The sequence below is a fragment of the Lichenostomus cassidix genome, unplaced genomic scaffold (assembly GCF_008360975.1).
Source record: "Lichenostomus cassidix isolate B80296 unplaced genomic scaffold, HeHo_3.0 HiC_scaffold_45, whole genome shotgun sequence".
Lineage (NCBI taxonomy): Eukaryota > Metazoa > Chordata > Aves > Passeriformes > Meliphagidae > Lichenostomus > Lichenostomus cassidix.
In genome coordinates this window covers 306,505-333,372 of record NW_028147789.1, presented here as the reverse complement: position 1 = coordinate 333,372, position 26,868 = coordinate 306,505, and the positions used below count along the sequence as shown (strand labels likewise).

Below are 26,868 nucleotides of genomic sequence, written 5' to 3'. Positions count from 1 at the left end.
CCCTATGCTGGAACAGGTTACAGAGACTGGGGACATGGAGGGAATGCAGGAGAGAGGGGAGAATGAAGGACGGGGGGACCTAGAGGATTATTAGGAGGTCACTGGGGAGTCACTGAAGGGTCATTGGGGGGTCACTGACGTGGTAATTTGTGGGGACATTGGGGTCGTGATAGTCCTTGTGGTCATTGGGGGGTTCAGGGGGGGTTGAATGGGAGGTCACTGGTAGGGTCAGTAGGAGGTCAGGGGGGGGTCACTGGCAGTCATCGGGGTCAGTGGGGGGGTCATTGGGCGATCAGTGGTGGATCACTGAGGAGGTCGGGGTGGGGGTCGATGGGGGTCACGCCTGTGTCCCGTGTCCCCCCAGGTCGGTCGGTGCAGCTCTGTGCGCCCCCTGCCGGCGGCGGCTGCGCCTGCCCCGCCCCCTCGGCCGAGGCCCCGCCCCCGGCCCCGCCCCCCGCGTGTCCGCGCGGCTGCAGTGACCAGGGCCGGTGCGAGCGCGGCCGCTGCCGCTGCTTCCCGGGGTTCAGCGGCCCCGACTGCGCCACCCCCACCTGCGCCCCGGGCTGGGGCGGAGCCCGCTGCGATATCGGTGCGTCCCAATGCCCCCAGTGCTCCCACTGCGGTATCCCCGCCTGCACCCCTGGATGGGAGGGAATCTGCTGCGACATTGGTGGCTTCCCAGTGTTCCCAGTGCCCCGCAGTGTTCCTCCAGTGACTTCCCCACCTCAGTGCTCCTAATGCCCCCACTCCTTCCCTCCCATCCTGGTGGGCCCTACCGTGACACCAGTGCATACCCAACTGTTCCCCAGTGCCCCTCAGAGTTCCCCCAATGCTCCCATCCCAGTGCTCCCAGTACACCCCCACTTCTCTCCCATTTATGGCAGGTTCTCATGACATGACACCTCAGTGTGTCCCCAATGTCCCCGTGTGCCACCCCCAGTGCTGCCCAGTGCCTCCCAGTGCCACATCCCTGAGTGTCCCCATTCCACGGTGTCCCCAGCATGTCCCTAGTGTGTCCAACGGTGTCCCTGTTGTGTTCCCAGGGTGTCTCCATCCCCTAGCTGCCCCGTCCTAGGTGATGTCCCCAGGGTGTCCCCATCCCAGGGCATCCCCATCCCATGGGTGTCCCCTGGTATCCCCATGGTGTCCCTGCACTGTCCCCACAGAGGTGCCCTGGGTAACACCACGGTTGGCCTCCCGCACTGCAACATCTCTGCGCATCACCTGGCCCCAGCCCCTCGTTCCCCCCGATGGTTACCGAGTGACACTTGTCCCCCTGGTGAGTGGGGACACAGTGGACATGGGGGTGGGGACATGGGGAGGGGACAGGGACTGGGGGGGACACAGAGGGGAACAGGGACATGGAAGGGGCAAGACCCCAGTGCCACCTGTGTAGCCACAGTGGGATGGCCCCAATATGTTCCCAAATCATCCCCATGTGTCCCCATTGTGTCCTCAATGGTATTCCCTACGTGTCCCATGTGTATACCCCATGAGTCCCCCAGTGTCTCCCAAACATATGTCCCATGCAACCCCCCAACATGTCCCCAACATGTTCCCAATGTGACCCCAGCATGATGTCCCCACGGTGTCCTCAACCTGTTTCCAGTATGTTCCCAGTGTCCCCTACTGTGTCCCCACCATGTTCCCAATGTGTACCCATGGTGTCCCCAATGTGTCCTCCAACACGTCCCCAGTGAGTCACCACACTGTGTCTGTGTCCTCAGTGTGTCCCCAGCATGTATCCAATGTGTCACTGAAGTTCCCACCATGTTCCTAAGGTGTCCCAGTGTGTCCTCAGTGTGTCCCCAGGGTTTCCGCCTGGTGTCCCCATGGTTTCTACCCCGCCCCCTCACACTGCCCTTGTCCCCAGGATGACCCTGTGGCCATGACAACACACGAACTGCCCAGCTCTGCTGTCGCCTTCTCAGTGACAGGCCTGTCCCCAGGCCGCCCCTTTGAGCTGCTGGTCCAAGCCCGGCGGGGACCGCATCTGGGGGCACCAGGGGTCCTGCGTCTGCGCACAGGTGGGGACACTTGGGGACACCACCGGGACACCTGGGAGCACTGTGGGAGCAGGGAAGGAGATAAGGCAACGGGGACAGTGGTGGGAGTGGGAGTGGTATGGGGATGAGGATAGAGAGGGTCCGGGGTCTTGCACCTGTGCACAGGTGGGGATACCTGGGAACAAGGCGGGGGCACAGAGATGGAGCTGGGGACACAGTAGGGACAGGAATGGGGGTGGGGATGGAGGGACAGAACTGGGGACAGAGGGTGGCATGGGGACAGGGACAGGGTGGCATGGGAATGGGAATGGAGATGGGGATGGGGATGGCACAGGGATGGGGATGGGGTGGCATTAGCAGGGAGATGGGGACAAGGGTGGGGGATGGCCAAGGCATAGGGACAACACAGGCAGGGCAACAAGGTTGACAAAGAGATGGGGACAGTGATGACATGGGATCACCATGGGGTCAGGGATGGCAAAGGGACAAGGATGGGGTTGGGGGTGGCATGGGCATGGGGACAATGATGAGAGGGATGGGGACAATGATAACGTAGTGTCACAGTCAAAGGGGCAGCCCAAACATGTGGTCAGGAATGGCACAGGTGGGAATGGGACAGGGATGGGGACAGCATGGGGACAGTGTGGCATTGAGCAGAGATGAGATGGCACAAGGATGGGGATGGGGACAACGATGACGTGGCCAAGGGGGTGGGGACAAGGATGGAAACAGGGATGCCAGGGGAACAGGGATAGGGGTGTTACGGGTATGGGTACAGGGAGTGACAGGGGCATGGGGACAGGGGTGGAGATGGCCAAGGGTTGTGGATAGGGCTGAGACAGGGATGTCCCCCAGGGACTCTCTAGGATGGATTGGTGACATGGGTCCCCTTTTCTCCACAGCACTCATCCCAGCTGTGCCTCACCATGAGGGGTCCCCAGGGTTGCCTCAGGGCTCCCTGGGCTCCCCAGCAGTGGCACCATCAGTCCGAGGGCCCCCAGAGTCTCCAGGATCCCCAGGGTCACTGGGGTCCACAGGGTCACCGGTGTCACCCATATCACCAGACATATCATTGGGGTCACCTGGGTCTTTGGGGTCACCGGCATCCCCCAAGATTCCAGCATCCCCCGTAGCTCGAGGGTCCCTGGGATCCCCAGCACCTCCAAGGTCATCAGTGTCACCAGAATCCCCAGAGTCACCAGCATCACCAGAATTCCCAAGGTCATCAGTGTCACCAGAATCCCCAGAGTCACCAGCATCACCAGAATTCCCAAGGTCATCAGTGTCACCAGATTTCTCAGATTTCTCAGTGTCACCAGAGTCCCCACTGTCCCCAGAGTCCCCAGAGTTCCCAGGGTCCCCTCCACCCCCGTGGTCCCCACTGTCCCCAGGCATCCCCTCCCTGCAGGAGCTTGTGGCCCGGCTGTCCCCATACAGTGGATCCCTGCTCCAGCGTCTTGAGAGCCACCTCCGGGCCATCAACTTCCCACTCCGTGGCAACCAGACAGTGCCAGGAGTGGCCCGTGCCATCCTGGCCTACATCCTGCGCCGGCATCCAGCTCTGGGGAGGAGACAGGGACCCACAGGTGGATGTCATGGTGGGGACTGAACTGGGAGGTAGTGGGGACATTGGGGAGGGAGATGGGGAAAGGGATGCTTCAGAGATGGGGGGTACAAGGGGAGGGACATCCTGGAGAGTAGAACAGGGGAGGGGGAGAAAGGAATATCCCAGTGGGGGGAATGCAGAAAGGGGGTGGGGTGATGGTGCGAGTGGGACAGGACAGGGAAGGGAGATTCCAGGGAGGGTGGGATGGAGGGTGCTGGGGAAGGGGAACAGGGAGGATGGGATGGATGGGTGGAAGGCGCATCCTGAGAATGAGGATGACCGGGGACAGGAGGAGGGACATTCTGGGGAGGGGGATGAGAGAGATGGAGTGGAAGGGGTGCCCTGTAACACATGCTCTGGGGGCAGGGGATGGTGAAAACCAGGAGCCAGTACTGGAATGGGGGGACTTGGATGGGATGGAGCTGATGGAGCCATGGAGGGACATCGGGAAAACAGGTACTGACATGGGGGGTGAAGGATGGGATTAGCTCAGGTGCTGGACTTGATGACCCTTGTGGGTCCCTTCCAATTCAGAAGATTCTGTGATTCTGTGATACCTGGGATGGATGGATGGATGGATGGATGGATGGATGGATGGATGGAACATGGATAGAGAAATGGAGAGACTGATGAGTGGAGACATGAATAGAGGGAGGGATGGATGGAGAGATGGAGACATGAGGGAGGGACAGATGGAGGGAAGGCTGGAGAAATAGGTGATAGATCGCCATGTGAATGGACATACAGATGCCCATGCCCACACTGTTCCCACTCCATTGCAGTTGAAGCTGAGCCAGAGGAGCTGCCTCCATCCCGGCCAGTCCTGGCTGACCTCAGTGTCACCAGTGTCACCCCAAGCTCCATGCAGCTGCAGTGGAGTGTCCCCAAGGGCTCCTTCGACTCCTTCATGCTGCAGTACCGAGATGCCCAGGGCCAGCCTCAGGCTCTGCCCATTGATAGCAGGTCCCGCTCGGTGATGGTGCCAGGACTGTCCCCATCCCGCCGGTACCGCTTCCACCTCTATGGGCTGCAGGGTGGGAAGAGGATCGACCGTGTCTCCATTGATGTCACCACAGATGAGGGTGAATACATGAATGGATGATGAATGGAGGGATCAACATATCCCATCTCATCCCATCCCCGCCCGCTATCAAGCACCCACTGACCCCGGCATCACCCTTCCACTGACCTATTGATCTGCCTGCTGTCATCCACTATCTTCATCACCCATCACCATTGTTACCATCATCATCACCCATCCCCCATTCTTCCACCCAAGCTGTCCAGTTTCCCCCAGTCCCAAGTTCCCCAGCTCAGGGGTTGGAGGATGGGTAAGAGCATGGGAGGATGGATGGGTAGATGGGTGGATGGGTGGATGGATGGATGGATGATGATGGGTAATGTGACTGTGATGGGTAATGATGGATGGTGATGATAATAAAGATGATGATGAATGGTGAAAGGATGATAGCTGTTGTGGCAATTTGTTGGTGGTTTGATGGATCAAATTAGTAGTTAGGTGGTTGGGTGATCCAAAGGAAGGAGAAATTAAAGAATGAGTTGAAGGGAAAGGTGCATGTAAAGAACCGTGATTGAATGGATGTGTGGATGATGAAAGCTGGAATGAATGGTCCAGGAGATGAAATTGTGGATGGATGTTCAGATGAACACACCCATCACCATCCCCTCTTCATCACAGCCACAGAGCCAGAGGAGCTGTCCCTGCCCACAGAAGAGCACCAATACGTGAAATTGCAAACTGAGGCCCCAGCATCTAATATTCCCCTAGCACGGGCAGTGCTGGGGGAGCTGAGGGTCTCCAGTGTCACACCCAACTCTGTGCAGCTGCAGTGGAGTGTCCCTGAGGGCTCCTTCAACTCCTTCACGCTGCAGTACCGGGATGCCCAGGGTCAGCCCCAGGCTGTGCCTATCGATGGTGGGTACCGCTCAGTGACAGTGCCAGGGCTGTCCCCATCCCGCCGGTACCGCTTCCACCTCTATGGGTTGCGGGGCAGAAAGAAGATTGACCACATCTCCACTGAGACCATGACAGGTATGGGGGATAGCCAGAGGGGTGAGGGTGGGTAGATAGGCGGATGAAGGATGATGGGCGGACTGAGAGATGGATGGATCAAGGGATGGAAGAATGGGTGTGTTAAAGAAAGGGTAGAGAGGTGCAGGATTGGATGGATGGATGAATGGATGGATGGATGGATCCATCATATAGATGGATGCTGTATGATTGTTTTTGGGGGCTTTTTGTCGGTGGCTTGACGCATCAGAGCAGTGGTTGGTTGGTTGGATGATCAAATGCAGGGTGAGATAAAAGGAGTTGAAGAAAAAGGTGCATGGTGGATGCCCCATGGATGGATGGATGGATGGATGGATGGATGGATTGGTTGGTGGGTGGTGGGATGGATGTTTTGATGGAGACAAGACATTCCCACGCCCATCACCATTCCCACTCTATCACAGCTGCAGCAGAGCCAGAGGAGCTGCCCCTGCCCTCAGCGGAGCAAAACCAGGAAAAAGGTCTAACTGAGTCCTCTGCATCTGAGGAACCCCTGGTGCGGGCAGTTCTGCGGGAGCTGAGGGTCTCCAGTGTCACACCCAACTCTGTGCAGCTGCAGTGGAGTGTCCCTAAGGGTTCCTTTGACTCCTTCATGCTGCAGTACCGGGATGCCCAGGGCCAGCCCCAGGCCCTGCCTGTTGATGGCAGATCCCACTCAGTGACAGTGCCAGGACTGTCCCCATCCCGCCGGTACCGCTTCCACCTCTATGGGCTGCAGGGCAGGAAGAAGACTGACCACATCTCCACTGAGGCCATGACAGGTAAGAGGGAAGGCTGGGAGGGTAAGGGTGTGTGGATGGCAGGAAAGAGGGAGGGATTAAGGATGGAGGAATTGGTGGTGATGGAAGGGATAGAGTGGTACAGGAGTGGAAAGATGGAGGCTGGATGAATGGATGGATGGATGGATGATGATTGGAGGGTTGCATGAATGGATGGATAGATGCATGGTTAAGGTGAGAGATGGGTGCATTGGTGGATGGATTGATGGATGGACAGAGGAAGAGATGACAGGTAGATGATTAAAAATGGATGACGGCCCCTGGGTGGGTTAGTTGGTTGGGTAAATTGAAGGATGGGGGAATGGTGGGGAATACATGAACAATGATGGATGTTAAAACAATGGAGGAGGGTCTCCTGGGGGGATTGGATGGATGAATACTGGATGGACACGTGGCTGGACAGGTGCATGTATGGCTGAGCCCATGACTGGTTTTCGCTCTGTATGAGTGACGGGATGAGTGTAGGGAAATGGGGTTGGGAGAGTGGATGGAGGATTGTATTCAAGGACTGACTGAAGAAAACAGGATGGATAGTGAATGGATGGATGGATGGAAGAAGATGGATGATGGATGATGATGGATGTAGGATGAAGATGGATGATAGATTAATGCATGAAGATGGAAAATGGATTTTAGCTGTTGGGGCAGTTTGTCAGTGGTTTGAAATGTAAGATCAGTGAATGGGTGGTTGGATGACTCTATGCAGGGTGAGATTAAAGAAGGAGTTGAAGGAAAAGGTGCATGGTATGACATGTAGTTAGGTGGATGGGTAGATGATGGGTGCTGAAATGAATAGTCCTGCAGATGAAAGCGTAGATGGACGGATGTATGCCTTGACTGGTGTGTGATGGGATGCATGATTGGATGGTCACAGGGATACCCATCCCATCATCCATTGCAGGCACAGAAGAGCCAGAGGAGTTACCCCTGCCCTCAGAGGAGCAAAAACATGAGAAACTCCAAACTCAGGCCCCCCCATCTGATGCCCCCCCGGTGCAGGCTGTGCTGGGGGAGCTGAGGGTCTCCAGTGTCACACCTAGCTCCGTGCAGCTGCAGTGGAACGTCCCTGAGGGCTTTTTTGACTCCTTCATGCTGCAGTATCGGGATGCCCAGGGTCAGCCCCAGGCCCTGGCTGTTGATGGTGGGTCCCGCTCAGTGACGGTGCCAGGACTGTCCCCATTCCGCCGGTACCGCTTCCACCTCTATGGGCTGCGGGGCAGAAAGAAGACTGACCGTGTCTCTATCGACATTATCACAGGTGAGATGGAAGGTCAGGGGATGGATGGGTCAAGAGGTGGATGGGTTAAGAGAGTCCACCTCTCTTCCATCCCCATTTATCAGTGAGCACCCACAGACTTGGGCACCACCCAATACACCATCGACACTTTCACTAACCTAGTGACCAACATCTGCCATCCACTGTCATCATCATCATCCATCTATCATCCATCGTTATTCTCCATCATTTTCATCTTCCATATATTGCCATCATCATCATTCATCAATCATCTTCCATCCATCCATTCTTCCATCCACCAATCCATCATTCTTCATCGGTCAAGGACAGATGGATTCATGAAAGATTGTACATGGGAAATGGGGTTGGGAGGGACAGAGGCCTGGAGCTAGGCAGGAAAAAAGAACCAGAGATGGATATGGAATTGGAGGTTGTGTTGGATGTATGGACGGATGTACATGTGTGGATGGATGGATGATGACAGATGCATGATGTATGATTGTTGTTGAGGGTGTTTTCTTAGTGGTCTGACATGTCAGATCAGTGGTTGAATAGCTGGATGACCCAAGGCAGGGTGAGATTAAAAAAGGAGTTGAAGGAAAAGGTGTATGGCATGACCCATGGTAAGATGGATGGGTAGATAATGGGTGCTGGAATGAATGGTCCAGGAGATGAAAGGATGGATGGATGGATGGATGGATGGATGCATGGATTGGTTGGTGCGTGGTAGAATGGATGTTTTGATGGACACAGCCATTTCCATGCCCACCACCATCTCCACTCTATCACAGCTGCAGCAGAGCCAGAGGAGCTGCCCCTGCCCTCAGAGGAGCCCCAACAGGAGAAGCTTGAAACTGAGTACCCCACATCTGTGGGACCCATGGTGCAGGCAGTGCTGGGGGATCTGAGAGTCTCCAGTGTCACACCCAACTCTGTGCAGCTGCAGTGGAGTGTCCCTGAGGGCTCCTTTGACTCCTTCATGCTGCAGTACCGGGATACCCAGGACCAGCCCCAGGCCCTGCCTGTTGATGGCACATCCCGCTTGGTGATGGTACCGGAGCTGTCCCCATCCCACCGGTACCGCTTTCACCTCTACGGGTTGCAGAGTGGGAGAAGCATTGACCACGTCTCCACTGAAGTTATCACAGGTGAGCAGGAAAGGTAGGAGGAGGAAGGGTGGGTGGATGGATAGACAGTGGGATCAAGGAAGGGAGGAATAGGTGGATGAAGGAAGGACAGAGAGGTGGAGAAGTAGGTGGATGGATGATACATGGGAGGCTCCTGGGTTGGTTTCTTCGAGGATTGACGGGTGGATGGGTGGTTGAGGATCATTGGAGGGGTGGACATCATATGGATAGCTGCAGGGTCAAAGGCAGAGACGGATGAACGGATTATTGGAGGAAGAGATGGGTGGATGATGAAAAATAGATGGATGATCCCAGGTGGGTTAGTTAGTTGGGTTGGTGGAAGGATAGGTGGATGGGTGGATGGGTGGATGGGTGGTTGGGTGGATGGATGGATGGATGGATGGATGGATGGATGGATGGATGGATGGATGGCGTATTTGTGGCTGGGCTGGGGCTGGTTTGTGTCCTGACAGAGGGAGGGGTGAGTGTAGGGACATGGCGGTGGGAGTGTGAATGGAGGATTAAATTCAAATACTGACAGAAGGAAATAGGGTGAATGATGGATGGATGAAGATGGATAATGTATGATGTTTGATAGGACAGTTTGATAGTTGTTTGACAGATCACATCACATCAGTGATTGGGTGGCTGGATGATGCAATGGAGGGTGAGATTAAAGAAGGAAAAAGTGTTTGAGAAGAAACATGATTGGAGGGAGGGTGGATGGATTTATGGACAGACGGATGAAAGAATGGATGGATGGATGGATGGATGGATGGATGGATGGCGTATTTGTGGCTGGGCCGGGGCTGGTTTGTGTCCTGACTGAGGGAGGGGTGAGTGTAGGGACATGGCGGTGGGAGTGTGAATGGAGGATTAAATTCAAATACTGACAGAAGGAAATAGGGTGAATGATGGATGGATGAAGATGGATAATGTATGATGTTTGATAGGACAGTTTGATAGTTGTTTGACAGATCACATCACATCAGTGATTGGGTGGCTAGATGATGCAATGGAGGGTGAGATTGAAGAAGGAAAAAGTGTTTGAGAAGAAACATGATTGGAGGGAGGGTGGATGGATTTATGGACGGACGGATGGATGGATGGATGGATGGACGGATGAACTGGTGGATGGATGATGGGTGCCAGAATGAAAGGCCCAGAATATGGATGGATGGATGGGTGCAGTGGTTGGTAGGTGGTGAGCAGATGTTTGGATGGACACACGCATCACCATCCCCTCTCCATCACAGCTACAGAAGAGCCAGAGGAGCTGTCCCTGCCCACTGAAGAGCCACAGCATGAGAAACCCCAAACGGAGGCCCCCTCGTCTGAGGCCAGTCCAGCACGGGCTGTGCTGGAAGAGCTGAGGGTCTCCAGCGTCATGTCCAGCTCCGTGCGGCTGCAGTGGACAGTCCCCAAGGGCTCCTTTGACTCCTTCATGCTGCAGTACCGGGATGCCCAGGGCCAGCCTCAGGCCGTGCCTGTCGATGGCGGGTCTCGCTCGGTGACGGTGCCAGGACTGTCCCCATCCCGCCGGTACCGCTTCCACCTCTATGGGCTGCAGGGAGGCAAAAGGACTGACCGTGTCTCCACCGACATTGTCACAGGTGAGGCAGCAGGTCAGAGGGATGGAAGGATCCAGGAATGGACGCATCAAGGAATCCCATGCCCATCCCATATGCACCCAGCGGCGAGAATCCATTGACTCAGCACCATCTGATCAACCATCCACCCTTCCACTAAGCTGTTGACCAGCACCTTCCATCATCCATCATCCACCATCATCATCAGCAACCATCAATTATTAATTGTCATCTATCATCTTCTTCCACCATTTATCACCATCATCGATCAATCATCTTCCATCCATCTATCCTTCCATGCTTCCCTTATCCTTTATCCATCAGGGGTGGGTGAAATGATGGAGGAATGGAAGATTGTCCATGGGAAATGGGGATGGGAGGGGTGAAGGCCTGGAGAGAGGTGGTAAGAAAGAACCAGATAGATGGACATGGAATTGTACAGGGAGTTGTGTTGGATTTTGAGTGTGTGATGTGAAGAACAGATATATATATGTACATGTGTGGTTTGATGGTTAGAGACATGGATGGATGGATGGATGGATGGATGGATGGATGGATGGAAATTTAGATGTATTCAATGGATGGAGGGGTGGTTGGATGGTTTGGTGGGTGGTGGGATGGACATATGGAGGCACACATGGATGCCCATGCCCATCACCATCTCCTCTCCAAAGCAGCCAGTGAAAAACCCTTGCCCTCAGAGGAGCCCCAGCAGGAGAAGCCTGAAACTGAGTCCCCAACATCTGAGGCACTCCCGGTGCGAGCTGTGCTGGGGGATCTGAGAGTCTCCAGTGTCACACCCAACTCTGTGCAGCTGCAGTGGAGCGTCCTCGAGGGCTCCTTTGACTCCTTCTTGCTGCAGTACCGGGATGCCCATGGCCAGCCCCAGGCTGTGCCTATTGATGGTGGGTCCCACTCAGTGACGGTGCCAGGGCTGTCTCCATCCCGCCGGTACCGCTTCCACCTCTATGGGTTGCAGGGCAGGAAGAAGACTGACCACGTCTCCACCGAGGCTCTGACACGTAAGGGGACAGGTCAGGGGGACGATGGGTGTTTTGATGTATGGTTAAAGAATGATAGATATATTGGGAGATGTAGCGATGAAGGCATGAAGGCACGAGGGAGTGGAGGAAAGGATGCAGTGGTGGAGGAAACAGGATGGATGGATGGATGGATGGATGGATGGATGGATGGATGGAAAGTGCATTTGTATTGGAGACAGTGGCTGGTTTGTGTCCTAGGTGAGAGAGGGGTGAGTGTAAGCACATGGTGGTGGGAGTGTGGATGGAGGATTAAATTCAAGGACTGGCTGCAGAAAATAGGATGAACGATGAATGGATGACGATGGATAATATATGATGTTTGTTAGGGCAGTTTGATAGTTGTTTGACAGATCACATCACATCAGTATTTGGGTGGTTGGATGATGCAACGGAGGGTGAGATTAAAGGAGTTGAAGGTAAAAGTGTTTGAGACAAAACATGATTGGAGGGAGGATGGATGGATGGATCGATGGATGGATGGATGGATGGATGAATGGATGGATGGACGAACTGGTGGATGGATGGATGATGGGTGCCAGAATGAAAGATAGTGTTGATGGCTGGGTTGCTTGGTAGGGGTGAACAGATATTTGGATGGACACACCCATCACCATCCCCTCTCCATCACAGCTACAGAAGAGCCAGAGGAGCTGTCCCTGACAACAGAGGAACCACACCATGAGAAACTCCAAACAGAGGCCCCCCCGTCTGAGGCCAGTCCAGCACGGGCTGTACTGGAAGATCTGAGGGTCTCCAGCGTCACGTCCAACTCTGTGGGTCTGCAGTGGACAGTCCCCAAGGGCTCCTTTGACTCCTTCATGCTGCAGTACCGGGATGCCCAGGGCCAGCCTCAGGCCGTGCCTGTCGATGGCGGGTCTCGCTCAGTGACGGTGCCAGGACTGTCCCCATCCCGCCGGTATCGCTTCCACCTCTATGGGCTGCAGGGAGGCAAAAGGACTGACCGTGTCTCCACCGACATTGTCACAGGTGAGGCAGCAGGTCAGAGGGATGGAAGGATCCAGGAATGGAGGCATCAAGGAATCCCATGCCCATCCCATATGCACCCAGCGGCGAGAATCCATTGACTCAGAAGCATCCGATCAACCATCCGCCCTTCCACTAACCTGTTGAGCAGCACCTTCCATCATCCATCATCCACCATCCACATTCATCAGCAGCAACCATCAATTATCCGTTGTCATCTATCATCTTCTTCCACCATTTATCACCATCATCTTCTTCCAACCTTTATCACCATCATCATCATCATCATCATCCGTCAGTCATCTTCCATTCATCTATCCTTCCATGCTTCCCTTATCCTTTATCCATCAGGAATGGAGGGAATGATGGAGGAATGGCAGATTGTCCATGGGAAATGGGGGCGGGAGGGGTGAAGGCCTGGAGAGTGGTGGTAAGAAAGAGCCAGAAAGATAGACATGGAATTTTACGGGGAGTTGTTTTGGATGTTTGGTGTGTGATGGGTGCCAGAATTAGATGGATGATGGGTGATTAGTTGTGGGGCAGTTTGCTGGTAGTTAGGCATATCAGATGAAGGGTTGTCTGTCTGGATGATCCAATGGAGAGTGAGATTAAGGAAGGAGTTGAAGGAGTTGAAGATCAAGACGCCTGGGGTGACGACTTGTTGAGGGGAAGGGTATATGAGGGGTGTCAGAATGAATGGTCCAAAAGGTAAAAAGGTGGATGGATGGATGGACGGATGGACTGGTTGGTGGGTGGTGGGGTGGACATTTGGAGGCACACATGGATGCCCATGCCCATCACCATCTCCTCTCCAAAGCAGCCAGTGATGAACCCTTGCCCTCAGAGGAGCCCCAACAGGAGAAGCCTGAAACTGAGTCCCCAACATCTGAGGCACTCCCGGTGCGAGCTGTACTGGGGGATCTGAGAGTCTCCAGTGTCACACCCAACTCTGTGCAGCTGCAGTGGAGCGTCCCCGAGGGCTCCTTTGATTCCTTCATGCTGCAGTACCGGGATGCCCATGGCCAGCCCCAGGCTGTGCCTATCGATGGTGGGTCCCACTCAGTGACAGTGCCAGGGCTGTCTCCATCCCACCGGTACCGCTTCTGCCTCTATGGGTTGCAGGGCAGGAAGAAGACCGACCATGTCTCCACTGAGGCCGTGACAGGTAAGGGGACAGGACAGGGGGGATATGGGTGGGTGGATATACGGTTAAAGATTGATGGATATGTGGGGACAAGGAGAGAGCAAGGGGTGAAGGCCTAAGGGACTGGCGCAATGGATGGAGTAGTGGAGGAATGGATGGATGAATGGATGGACGGACTGATGGACGGACGGGCCGACGAATGGCTGGATGGATGGATGGAAAGCGCATTTGTGGCTGAGCCAGGGGCAGGTTTGTGTCTGTGGTAAGGGAGTGATGAGTGTAGGGACATGGCAGTGGGAGTGTGGATGGAGGGTTGAATTCAAGGACTGGCTGCAGAAAATGGGTTGAACGATGAATGGATGAAGATGTATGATATTTGTTAGGGCACTTTGATAGCAGTTTAAAAGATCAGATCAGTGGTTGGGAGGCTGCATGATTAAATGGAGAGTGAGACTAAAGGAGTTGAAGGAAAAGGTGTTTAAGAAAAAACATAATTGGGGGATGGATGGATGGATGGATGGATGGACGGATGGATGATGGATGAAAGGTCCAGAATATGGATGTGTGAATAGATTGGTGGGTTGGTAGGTGGTGAACAGATGTTTGGATGGACACACCTATCACCATCCCCTATCCATATCAGCTACAGAAGAGCCAGAGGAGCTGTCCCTGCCCACTGAAGAGCCACAGCATGAGAAACCCCAAACGGAAGCCCCCCCGTCTGAGGCCAGTCCAGCACGGGCTGTGCTGGAAGAGCTGAGGGTCTCCAGCGTCACCTCCAGCTCCGTGCGGCTGCAGTGGACAGTCCCCAAGGGCTCCTTTGACTCCTTCATGCTGCAGTACCGGGATGCCCAGGGCCAGCCTCAGGCCATGCCTGTCGATGGCGGGTCTCGCTCGGTGACGGTGCCAGGACTGTCCCCATCCCGCCGGTACCGCTTCCACCTCTATGGGCTGCAGGGAGGCAAAAGGACTGACCGTGTCTCCACTGACATTGTCACAGGTGAGGCAGCAGGTCAGAGGGATGGAAGGATCCAGGAATGGAGGCATCAAGGAATCCCATGCCCATCCCATATGCACCCAGCGGCGAGAATCCATTGACTCAGCACCATCTGATCAACCATCCGCCCTTCCACTAAGCTGTTGACCAGCACCTTCCATCATCCATAATCCACCATCATCAGCAGCAACCATCAGTTATCCCTTGTCCTCTATCATCTTCCACCATTTATCACCATCATCTTTTTCCACCATTTATCACCATCATCGTCATGATCATCCATCAGTCATCTTCCATCCGTCTTTCCTTACCCTTTATCCATCAGGAATGGATGGAATGATGGAGGAATGGAAGATTGCCCATGGGAAATGGGGGTGGGAGGGGTGAAGGCCTGGAGAGAGATGGTAAGAAAGGACCAGATAGACGGACATGGAATTGTACGGGGAGTTGTGTTGGATGTTGGGTGTGTGATGTGAACAGTGGATATGTGTACATGTGTGGCTGGATGGTTAGAGGCAGGGATGGATGGATGGATGGATGGATGGATGGATGGACAGTTGGATGGATTAGATGGATGGAGGGGTGGTTGGATGGTTTGGTGGGTGGTGGGATGGACATTTGGAGGCACACATGGATGCCCATGCCCATCACCATCTCCTCTCCAAAGCTGCCAGTGAAGACCCCTTGCCCTCAGAGGAGCCCCAGCAGGAGAAGCCTGAAACTGAGTCCCCAGCATCTGAGACACTCCCAGTGCGAGCTGTGCTGGGGGATCTGAGAGTCTCCAGTGTCACACCCAACTCTGTGCAGCTGCAGTGGAGCGTCCCCGAGGGCTCCTTTGACTCCTTCACGCTGCAGTACCGGGATACCCATGGCCTGCCCCAGACTGTGCCTATTGATGGTGGGTCCAACTCAGTGACGGTGCCAGGGCTGTCCCCATCCCGCCGGTACCGCTTCCACCTCTACGGGTTGCAGGGCAGGAAGAAGACTGACCATGTCTCCACCGAGGCCGTGACAGGTAAGGGGACAGGTCAGGGGGAAGATGAGTGGGTGTTTTGATATATGGTTAAAGAATGATGGATATATTGGGAGATGTAGGGATCAAGGCATAAACGCATGAGAGAGTGGAGGAAAGGATGCAGTGGTGGAGGAAACAGGATGGATGGATGGATGGATGCCAGAATGAAAGGCTGAGAACATGGAAGTGTGGATGGATGGGTGGATTGGTAGTTGGTAAACAGATGTTTGGATTGACATAACCATCACCATCCCTTCTCCATCACAGCTGCAGAAGAGCCGGAGGAGCTGTCCCTGCCCACAGAGGAACCACAGCATGAGAAACCCCAAACGGAGGCCCCCTCGTCTGAGGCCAGTCCAACACGGACGGTGCTGGAGGAGCTGAGGGTCTCCCGCATCACCTCCAGCTCCGTGGGTCTGCAGTGGACAGTCCCCAAGGGCTCCTTCGACTCCTTCATGCTGCAGTACCGGGATGCCCAGGGCCAGCCTCAGGCCGTGCCTGTTGATGGCGGGTCTCGCTCGGTGACGGTGCCAGGACTGTCCCCATCCCGCCGGTACCGCTTCCACCTCTATGGGCTGCAGGGAGGCAAAAGGACTGACCGTGTCTCCACCGACATTGTCACAGGTGAGGCAGCAGGTCAGAGGGATGGAAGGATCCAGGAATGGAGGCATCAAGGAATCCCATGCCCATCCCATATGCACCCAGCAGCGAGAATCCATTGACTCAGAAGCATCCGATCAACCATCCGCCCTTCCACTAACCTGTTGAGCAGCACCTTCCATCATCCATCATCCACCATCCACATTCATCAGCAGCAACCATCAATTATCCGTTGTCATCTATCATCTTCTTCCACCATTTATCACCATCATCTTCTTCCAACCTTTATCACCATCATCATCATCATCATCATCCGTCAGTCATCTTCCATTCATCTATCCTTCCATGCTTCCCTTATCCTTTATCCATCAGGAATGGAGGGAATGATGGAGGAATGGCAGATTGTCCATGGGAAATGGGGGCGGGAGGGGTGAAGGCCTGGAGAGTGGTGGTAAGAAAGAGCCAGAAAGATAGAGTGGTAATGTGTGGGGATTTGTGCTGGATGTTGTGTGTGTGATTTGAAGAATAGATATATGTACACATCTGGCTCGATGATTCGAGACATGGATGGATGGATGGATGAATGGACAGTTAGATGGATTAGATGGATGGAGGGGTGGTTGGATTGTTTGGTGGGTGGTGGGATGGACATTTGGAGGCACACATGGATGCCCATGCCCATCACCATCTCCTCTCCAAAGCAGCCAGTGAAGACCCCTTGCCCTCAGAGGAGCCCCAGCAGGAGAAGCCTGAAACTGAGTCCCCAACATCTGAGGCACTCCCAGTGCAAGCTGTGCTGGGGGATCTGAGAGTCTCCAGTGTCACACCCAACTCTGTGCAGCTGCAGTGGAGCATCCCCGAGGGCTCCTTTGACTCCTTCTTGCTGCAGTACCGGGATGCCCATGGCCAGCCCCAGGCTGTGCCTATCGATGGTGGGTCCCACTCAGTGACAGTGCCAGGGCTGTCTCCATCCCGCCGATACCGCTTCCACCTCTATGGGTTGCAGGGCAGGAAGAAGACTGACCATGTCTCCACCGAGGCCATGACAGGTAAGGGGACAGGTCAGGGGACGATGGGTGCTTTGATGTATGGTTAAAGAATGATAGATATATTGGGAGATGTAGGGATTAAGGCATGGAGGCATGAGGGAGTGGAGGAATGGATGGAGTGGTGGAGGAAATAGGATGGATGGATGGATGGATGGATGGATGGATGGATGGATGGATGGACGGAAAGCGCCTTTATATCTTAGCCAGTGGCTGCTTTGTGTCCTAGGTGAGGGAGGGGTTGAGTGTAGGGGCATGGCAGTGGGCGTGTGAATGGAGGCTTGAATTCCAAGACTGACTGCAGAAAATAGGATGAACGATGAATGGATGAAGATGGATAATATATGATGTTTGTTAGGGCAGTTTGATAGTTGTTTGACAGATCACATCACATCAGTGTTTGGGTGGTTGGATGATGCAATGGAGGGTGAGACTAAAGGAGTTGACGGAAAGGTTGTTGAGAAGAAAAAGATTCGAGGATGCATGGATGGATGGATGGATGATGGGTGCCAGAATGAAAGGTCCAGAATATGGTAGTGTTGATGGCTGGGTTGCTTGGTAGGGGGTGAGCAGATGTTTGGATGGACACACCTATCACCATCCCCTCTCCATCACAGCTACAGAAGAGCCAGAGGAGCTGTCCCTGGCAACAGAGGAACCACACCATGAGAAACCCCAAACAGAGGCCCCCCCGTCTGAGGCCAGTCCAGCACGGGCTGTGCTGGAGGAGCTGAGGGTCTCCAGCGTCACGTCCAACTCTGTGGGTCTGCAGTGGACAGTCCCCAAGGGCTCCTTCGACTCCTTCATGCTGCAGTACCGGGATGCCCAGGGCCAGCCTCAGGCCGTGCCTGTCGATGGCGGGTCTCGCTCGGTGACGGTGCCAGGACTGTCCCCATCCCGCCGGTACCGCTTCCACCTCTATGGGCTGCAGGGAGGCAAAAGGACTGACCGTGTCTCCACCGACATTGTCACAGGTGAGGCAGCAGGTCAAAGGGATGGAAGGATCCAGGAATGGAGGCATCAAGGAATCCCATGCCCATCCCATATGCACCCAGCGGCGTGAACCCATTGACTCAGCACCATCTGATCAACCATCTGCCCTTCCACTAAGCTGTTGACCAGCACCTTCCATCATTCATCATCCACCATCATCAGCAACCATCAATTATCCGTTGTCATCCATCATCTTCTTCCACCATTTTTCACCATCATCGTCATCATCATCCATCAGTCATCTTCCATCCATCTATCCTTCCATGCTTCCCTTATTCTTTATCCATCAGGGATGTATGGAATGAGGGAGGAATGGAAGATTGGCCATGGGAAATGGGGGTGGGAGGGGTGAAGGCCTGGAGAGTGGTGGTAAGAAAGAACCAGATAGATGGACATGGAATTGTACGGGGAATTGTGTTGGATGTTCAGATGTGTGATGGGAAGAATGGATATATGTACATGTGTGGCTGGATGGTTCTATATATATGGACAGATGGATGGATGGATGGATGGACAGTTAGATGGATTAGATGGATGGAGGGGTGGTTGGATTGTTTGTTGGGTGGTGGGATGGACATTTGGAGGCACACATGGATGCCCATGCCCACCACCATCTCCTCTCCAAAGCAGCCAGTGATGAACCCTTGCCCTCAGAGGAGCCCCAACAGGAGAAGCCTGAAACTGAGTCCCCAGCATCTGAGGCACTCCCAGTGCGAGCTGTGCTGGGGGATCTGAGAGTCTCCAGTGTCACACCCAACTCTGTGCAGCTGCAGTGGAGCATCCCCGAGGGCTCCTTTGACTCCTTCTTGCTGCAGTACCGGGATGCCCAGGGCCAGCCCCAGGCTGTGCCTATTGATGGTGGTTTCAACTCAGTGATGGTGTCAGGGCTGTCCCCATCCCACCGGTACCGCTTCCACCTCTACGGGTTGCAGGGCAGGAAGAAGATTGACCATGTCTCCACCGAGGCCGTGACAGGTAACAGGCAGGGGGAAGATGAGTGGGTGAATATATGGTTAACGAATGATGGATATGTGGGATAATGGAGGGATGAAGGGATGAAGGAATGGGGCAGTGGAGGAACAGATGGTGTGGTAGAGGAATGGATGGATGGAGGGATGGATGGAGGGATGGAGGAATGGATGGAGGGATGGAGGAATGGATGAATGGATAAATGGATGGATGGATGGATGGATGGATGGATGGATGGATGGATGGAAAGATAGATGGATGGATGGATGGATGGATGGATGGATGGATGGATGGATGGAGTGACGAACGAATGCATGGACAGATGGTCAGATGGATGGATGGATGGATGGATGCATGGAAAGTGCATTTGCGGCTGAGCCAGCTGCCTGAGGGAGGGGTGAGTGTAAGCACACAGCAGTGGGAGTGTGGATGGAGGGTTGAATTCACGGACTGATGAATGAAGGTGGATATTGTATGATGTTTGTTAGGACAGTTTGACATTTATTTGGCAGATCAGATCACATCAGTGGTTGGGAGAATGGATGATTAAATGGAGGATGAGTTTAAAGGAGTTGAAGGAAAAGGTGTTTAAGAAGAAACATGATTGGAGAATGGATGGATGGATGGATGATGGGTGCCAGAATGAAAGATCAAGAACATGAAAGTGTGGATGGGTGGGGTGCTTGGTAGGTGGTGAGCAGATGTTTGGATGGACACACCCATCACCATCCCTTCTCCATATCAGCTACAGAAGAGCCGGAGGAGCTGTCCCTGCCCACAGAGGAACCACAGCATGAGAAACCCCAAACGGAGGCCCCCCCGTCTGAGGCCAGTCCAGCACGGGTGGTGCTGGAAGAGCTGAGGGTCTCCCGCATCACCTCCAGCTCCGTGGGTCTGCAGTGGACAGTCCCCAAGGGCTCCTTTGACTCCTTCATGCTGCAGTACCGGGATGCCCAGGGCCAGCCTCAGGCCGTGCCTGTCGATGGCGGGTCTCGCTCAGTGACGGTGCCAGGACTGTCTCCATCCCGCCGGTACCGCTTCCACCTCTATGGGCTGCAGGGAGGCAAAAGGACTGACCGTGTCTCCACTGACATTGTCACAGGTGAGGCAGCAGGTCAGAGGGATGGAAGGATCCAGGAATGGAGGCATCAAGGAATCCCATGCCCATCCCATATGCACCCAGCGGCGAGAATCCATTGACTCAGCACCATCTGATCAACCATCCGCCCTTCCACTAAGCTGTTGACCAGTACCTTCCATCATCCATCATCCACCATCATCATCAGCAACCATCAATTATTAATTGTCATCCATCATCTTCTTCCACCATTTATCACCATCATCGATCAATCATCTTCCATGCATCCATCCTTCCATGTTTCCCTTATCCTTTACCCATCAGGGATAGGTGGAATGATGAAGGAATTGAAGATTGCCCATGGTAAATGGGGGTGGGAGTGGTGAAGGCCCGGAGAGAGGTGGTAAGAAGGAACCAGATAGATGGACATGGAAGGGTATGGGGAGTTGTGTTGGATGTTCGGATGTGTTATGGGAAGACTGGCTATATGTACATGTGTGGCTGGATGGTTAGAGACATGGATGGATGGATGGACAGTTAGATGGATTAGATGGATGGAGGGGTGGTTGGATTGTTTGGTGGGTGGTGGGATGGACATTTGAGGGCACACATGGATGCCCATGCCCATCAGCATCTCCTCTCCAAAGCAGCCAGTGAAGAACCCTTGCCCTCAGAGGAGCCTCAACAGGAGAAGCCTCAAACTGAGTCCCCAGCATCTGAGGCACTCCCGGCGCGAGCTGTGCTGGGGGATCTGAGAGTCTCCAGTGTCACACCCAACTCTGTGCAGCTGCAGTGGAGCGTCCCCGAGGGCTCCTTTGACTCCTTCTTGCTGCAGTACCGGGATGCCCATGGCCAGCCCCAGGCTGTGCCTATTGATGGTGGGTCCAACTCAGTGACGGTGCCAGGGCTGTCCCCATCCCGCCGGTACCGCTTCCACCTCTACGGGTTGCAGGGCAGGAAGAAGATTGACCATGTCTCCACCGAGGCTGTGACAGGTAACAGGCAGGGGGAAGATGAGTGGGTGAATATATGGTTAACGAATGATGGATATGTGGGGTAATGGAGGGATGAAGGGATGAAGGAATGGGGCAGTGGAGGAACAGATGGTGTGGTAGAGGAATGGATGGATGGATGGAGGGATGGATGGATGGATGGATGGATGGATGGATGGATGGATGGAAAGATGGATGGATGGATGGATGGATGGATGGACGGATGGATGGATGGATGGATGGAGTGACGAACGAATGCAGGGACAGATGGGCAGATGGATGGATGGATGGATGGATGGATGGTCAGATGGATGGATGGATGGATGGATGCATAGAAAGTGCATTTGTGGCTGAGCCAGCTGCCTGTTTGTGTCTGTGGTGAGGGTAGGGTGAGTGTAAGATCACGGCGGTGGGAGTGTGGATGGAGCGTTGAATTCACGGACTGATGAATATGGTGGATAATGTATGATGTTTGTTAGGACAGTTTGACATTTATTTGGCAGATCAGATCACATCAGTGGTTGGGAGGCTGGATGATTAAATGGAGGATGAGTTTAAAGGAGTTGAAGGAAAAGGTGTTTAAGAAGAAACATGATTGGAGAATGGATGGATGGATGGATGATGGGTGCCAGAATGAAAGATTAAGAACATGAAAGTGTGGATGGGTGGGGTGCTTGGTAGGTGGTGAGCAGATGTTTGGATGGACACACCCATCACCATCCCTTCTCCATCACAGCTGCAGAAGAGCCAGAGGAGCTGTCCCTGCCCACAGAGGAACCACACCATGAGAAACCCCAAACAGAGGCCCCCCCGTCTGAGGCCAGTCCAGCACGGGCGGTGCTGGGGGATCTGAGAGTCTCCAGTGTCACACCCAATTCTGTGCAGCTGCAGTGGAGCATCCCTGAGGGCTCCTTCGACTCCTTCATGCTGCAGTACCGGGATGCCCAGGGCCAGCCTCAGGCCGTGCCTGTCAATGGCGGGTCTCGCTCGGTGACAGTGCCAGGACTGTCTCCATCCCGCCGGTACCGCTTCCACCTCTATGGGCTGCAGGGAGGCAAAAGGACTGACCGTGTCTCCACCGACATTGTCACAGGTGAGGCAGCAGGTCAGAGGGATGGAAGGATCCAGGAATGGAGGCATCAAGGAATCCCATGCCCATCCCATATGCACCCAGTGGCGAGATTCCATTGACTCAGAAGCATCCAATCAACAATCAGCCCTTCCACTAACCGACTGACCAGCACCTTCCATCATCCACCATCATCAGCAGCAACCATCAATTATTAATTGTCATCCATCATCTTCTTCCACCATTTATCACCATCATCATCAATCATCTTCCATCCATCCTTCCATGTTTCCCTTATCCTTTATCCATCAGGGATGGAGGGAATGATGGAGTAATGGAAGATTGTCCATGGGAAATGGGGGTGGGAGTGGTGAAGGCCTGGAGAGAGGTGGTAAGAAAGAACCAGATAGATGGACATGGAATTTTACAGGGAGTTGTGTTGGATTTTGAGTGTGTGATGTGAAGAACAGACATATATATGTATATGTGTGGTTTGATGGTTAGAGACATGGATGGATGGATGGATGGATGGATGGATGGATGGACAGTTAGATGGATTCAATGGATGGAGGGGTGGTTGGATGGTTTGGAAGGTGGTGGGATGGACATATGGAGGCACACATGGATGCCCATGCCCATCACCATCTCCTCTCCAAAGCAGCCAGTGAAGAACCCTTGCCCTCAGAGGAGCCTCAACAGGAGAAGCCTCAAACTGAGTCCCCAGCATCTGAGGCACTCCCGGTGCAAGCTGTGCTGGGGGATCTGAGAGTCTCCAGTGTCACACCGAACTCTGTGCAGCTGCAGTGGAGCGTCCCCGAGGGCTCCTTTGACTCCTTGTTGCTGCAGTACCGGGATGCCCATGGCCAGCCCCAGGCTGTGCCTATTGATGGTGGGTCCAACTCAGTGACGGTGCCAGGGCTGTCCCCATCCCACCGGTACCGCTTCCACCTCTACGGATTGCAGGGCAGGAAGAAGACTGACCACGTCTCCACCGAGGCTGTGACAGGTAAGGGGACAGGTCAGGGGGACGATGGGTATTTTGATGTATGTTTAAACAATTATGGGTATATTGGGAGATGGAGGGATCAAGGCATGAAGGCATGAGGGAGTGGAGGAATGGATGGAATGGTGGAGGAAACAGGATGGATGGATGGAAAGAGTATATGTAGCTGAGCCGTGGCTGGTTTGTGTCTTGGGAGAGGAGGGGGTGAGTGTAGGGGCATGGCACTGGAAGTGTGAATGGAAGCTTCAATTCAAGGACTGACTGCAGAAAACAGGATGAATGATAAATGGATGAAGATGGATAATGTATGATGTTTGTTAGGGCAGTTTGATAGTTGTTTGACATATCACATCACATCAGTGGTTTGGTGGTTGGATGACGAAATGAAGGGTAAGACTAAAGGAGTTGTAGGAAAAAGTGTTTGAGAAGAAACTTGATTGGATGGATGGATGATGGGGGCCAGAATGAAAGGTCCAGAATATGGATGGACGGATGGATGCGTTGGTTGGTAGGGGATGAACAGATGTTTGGATAGACACACCCATCACCATCCCTTCTCCATATCAGCTACAGAAGAGCCGGAGGAGCTGTCCCTGCCCACAGAGAAACCACAGCATGAGAAACCCCAAACGGAGGCCCCCTCGTCTGAGGCCAGTCCAGCACGGGCGGTGCTGGAAGAGCTGAGGGTCTCCAGCGTCACCTCCAGCTCCGTGGGTCTGCAGTGGACAGTCCCCAAGGGCTCCTTTGACTCCTTCATGCTGCAGTACCGGGATGCCCAGGGCCAGCCTCAGGCCGTGCCTGTCGATGGCGGGTCTCGCTCAGTGACGGTGCCAGGACTGTCCCCATCCCGCCGGTACCGCTTCCACCTCTATGGGCTGCAGGGAGGCAAAAGGACTGACCGTGTCTCCACTGACATTGTCACAGGTGAGGCAGCAGGTCAGAGGGATGGAAGGATCCAGGAATGGAGGCATCGAGGAATCCCATGCCCATCCCATGTGCACCCAGCAGCGAGAATCCATTGACTCAGAAGCATCCAATCGACCATCCGCCCTTCCACTAACCGACTGACCAGCACCTTCCATCATCCATCAGCCATCATCCACCATCATCAGCAGCAACCATCAATTATTAATTTCATCCATCATCTTCTTCCACCATTTATCACCATCATCAATCAATCATCTTCCATGCATCTATCCTTCCATGTTTCCCTTATCCTTTATCCATCAGGGATGGAGGGAATGATGAAGGAATGGAAGATTGTCCATGGGAAATGGGGGTGGGAGTGGTCAAGGCCTGGAGAGAGGTGGTAAGAAGGAACCAGATAGATGGACATGGAATTGTACAGGGAGTTGTGTTGGATTTTGAGTGTGTGACGTGAAGAACAGACATATATATGTATATGTGTGGTTTGATGGTTAGAGACATGGATGGATGGATGGATGGATGGATGGATGGATGGATGGATGGATGGATGGATGAATGGAAATTTAGATGTATTCGATGGATGGAGGGGTGGTTGGATGGTTTGGTGGGTGGTGGGATGGACATATGGAGGCACACATGGATGCCCATGCCCATCACCATCTCCTCTCCAAAGCAGCCAGTGAAGAACCCTTGCCCTCAGAGGAGCCCCAACAGGAGAAGCCTGAAACTGAGTCCCCAGCATCTGAGGCACTTCCGGTGCGAGCTGTGCTGGGGGATCTGAGAGTCTCCAGTGTCACACCCAACTCTGTGCAGCTGCAGTGGAGCGTCCCCGAGGGCTCCTTTGACTCCTTCTTGCTGCAGTACCGGGATGCCCATGGCCAGCCCCAGACTGTGCCTATTGATGGTGGTTCCACCTCAGTGACGGTGCCAGGGCTGTCCCCATCCCGCCGGTACCGCTTCCACCTCTACGGATTGCAGGGCAGGAAGAAGACTGACCACGTCTCCACCGAGGCTGTGACAGGTAAGGGGACAGGTCAGGGGGACGATGTGTATTTTGATGTATGTTTAAACAATTATGGGTATATTGGGAGATGGAAGGATCAAGGCTTGAAGGCATGAGGGAGTGGAGGAAAGGATGCAGTGGTGGAGGAAATAGGATGGATGGATGGATGGATGGATGGATGGATGGATGGATGGAAAGCGCATTTATATCTGATCCAGTGGCTGCTTTGTGTCCTAGGTGAGGGAGGGGTTGAGTGTAGGGGCATGGCAGTGGGCGTGTGAATGGAGGCTTGAATTCCAAGACTGACTGCAGAAAATAGGATGAATGATGAATGGATGAAGATGGATAATGTATGATGTTTGTTAGGGCAGTTTGATAGTTGTTTGACAGATCACATCACATCAGTGTTTGGGTGATTGGATGATGCAATGGAGGGTGAGACTAAAGGAGTTGAAGGTAAAAGTTTTTCAGAAGAAACATGATTGGAGGATGGATGGATGGATGGATGGATGGATGGATGGATAGATGGATGGTGGGTGCCAGAATGAAAGGGAAGATGAGTAGGTGGGTGGATGTATGGTTAAAGAATGATGGATATATCAGATGATGGAAGGATCAATGGATGAAGGCATGGGGGAGTGGAGGAAAGGTTGGAGTGGTAGAGGAAACAGGATGGATGGATGGATGGACAGATGGACGGATGGATGGATGGATGTCTTGATCTATAAATGAATGGATGAATGGATGGGTGGGTCGATGATGAGTGCCAAAATTAATGATCTGGGCGATGAAAGTATGGATGGATGTATGCATGCATGGATGGATGCATGGATGGATAGAGTGGTTGATGGGTGATGGGATGGGTGTTTTGATGGGCATAGGCATTCCCATGTCCATCACCATCCCCTCTCCATCGCAAGCTTCATCAGAGCTAGAGGAGCTGTCCCTACCTTCAGTGTAGGCCCAACCTGATGACCTCCAAACTGAGGCTTCGCTCTCTGGAACCCCATTTGTGTGGGCAGTGTTAGCGGAGCTGAGGGTCTCCAATGTCATAGCAGCTCTGTGGAGCTGCAGGTGACTGTCCCCAAAGGCCCCTTTCACTCCTTCATGCTGCACTACCGGGATGCCCTTGGCCCATCCCACACCCTGCATGTCAATGGCAGCTCCCACTCAGTGATGTTATTGGGGCTGTCCCCATCCCGCTAGTACTGCTTCCACCTCTACGGGCTGTGGGGTGGGAGAAGGATTGACCGTGTCTCCACCGATATCATCACAGGTGAGGGGAGATTTTAGAGTGGAGAAGGGTTGGAGAGATGGTTGGAGGGATGGAGAGATTGACATAGAGATGGATGGAGAGATGCATGATGGATGCATTTGTCTAGGATTGGGTTGAATCATGAGTAGGACAGACAGATGAACATGAGGAACATTGGATGCCTGAAGAACTGGATGATTACATGAATGGAGAGCTGGGTGGATGGATGCATGGTGACTGAACGAACACATTGATGAATGGGTGAGAGTGTGGGAGGGTGAAAAAGTCTGGATGGATGGACAGTGAGATTCCACTGTGAACACTGGGTTTGAGAG

The 26,868-nt window shown here is 53.8% G+C and overlaps 1 protein-coding gene across 1 annotated transcript in view; it reads left to right on the top strand.

Moving 5' to 3' along the window:
* LOC146420847 (tenascin-X-like) overlaps positions 1–26,868 on the top strand; it is a 39,709-nt gene that overhangs the window by 1,631 nt on the left and 11,210 nt on the right. Inside the window, exons 3-28 of the mRNA XM_085047977.1 lie at positions 365–589; positions 1,167–1,279; positions 1,874–2,027; positions 2,909–3,592; positions 3,979–4,068; positions 4,395–4,694; positions 5,312–5,665; positions 6,088–6,444; positions 7,364–7,720; positions 8,491–8,847; positions 10,083–10,439; positions 11,090–11,437; positions 12,089–12,445; positions 13,260–13,607; positions 14,230–14,586; positions 15,251–15,598; positions 15,866–16,222; positions 16,900–17,247; positions 17,862–18,218; positions 18,865–19,212; positions 19,952–20,308; positions 20,932–21,279; positions 22,013–22,369; positions 23,004–23,351; positions 23,916–24,272; positions 24,949–25,296. Coding sequence (XP_084904103.1) covers positions 365–589; positions 1,167–1,279; positions 1,874–2,027; positions 2,909–3,592; positions 3,979–4,068; positions 4,395–4,694; positions 5,312–5,665; positions 6,088–6,444; positions 7,364–7,720; positions 8,491–8,847; positions 10,083–10,439; positions 11,090–11,437; positions 12,089–12,445; positions 13,260–13,607; positions 14,230–14,586; positions 15,251–15,598; positions 15,866–16,222; positions 16,900–17,247; positions 17,862–18,218; positions 18,865–19,212; positions 19,952–20,308; positions 20,932–21,279; positions 22,013–22,369; positions 23,004–23,351; positions 23,916–24,272; positions 24,949–25,296 — 8,631 coding nt within the window. The remainder of the gene's footprint in view (positions 1–364; positions 590–1,166; positions 1,280–1,873; positions 2,028–2,908; positions 3,593–3,978; positions 4,069–4,394; positions 4,695–5,311; positions 5,666–6,087; positions 6,445–7,363; positions 7,721–8,490; positions 8,848–10,082; positions 10,440–11,089; positions 11,438–12,088; positions 12,446–13,259; positions 13,608–14,229; positions 14,587–15,250; positions 15,599–15,865; positions 16,223–16,899; positions 17,248–17,861; positions 18,219–18,864; positions 19,213–19,951; positions 20,309–20,931; positions 21,280–22,012; positions 22,370–23,003; positions 23,352–23,915; positions 24,273–24,948; positions 25,297–26,868) is intronic.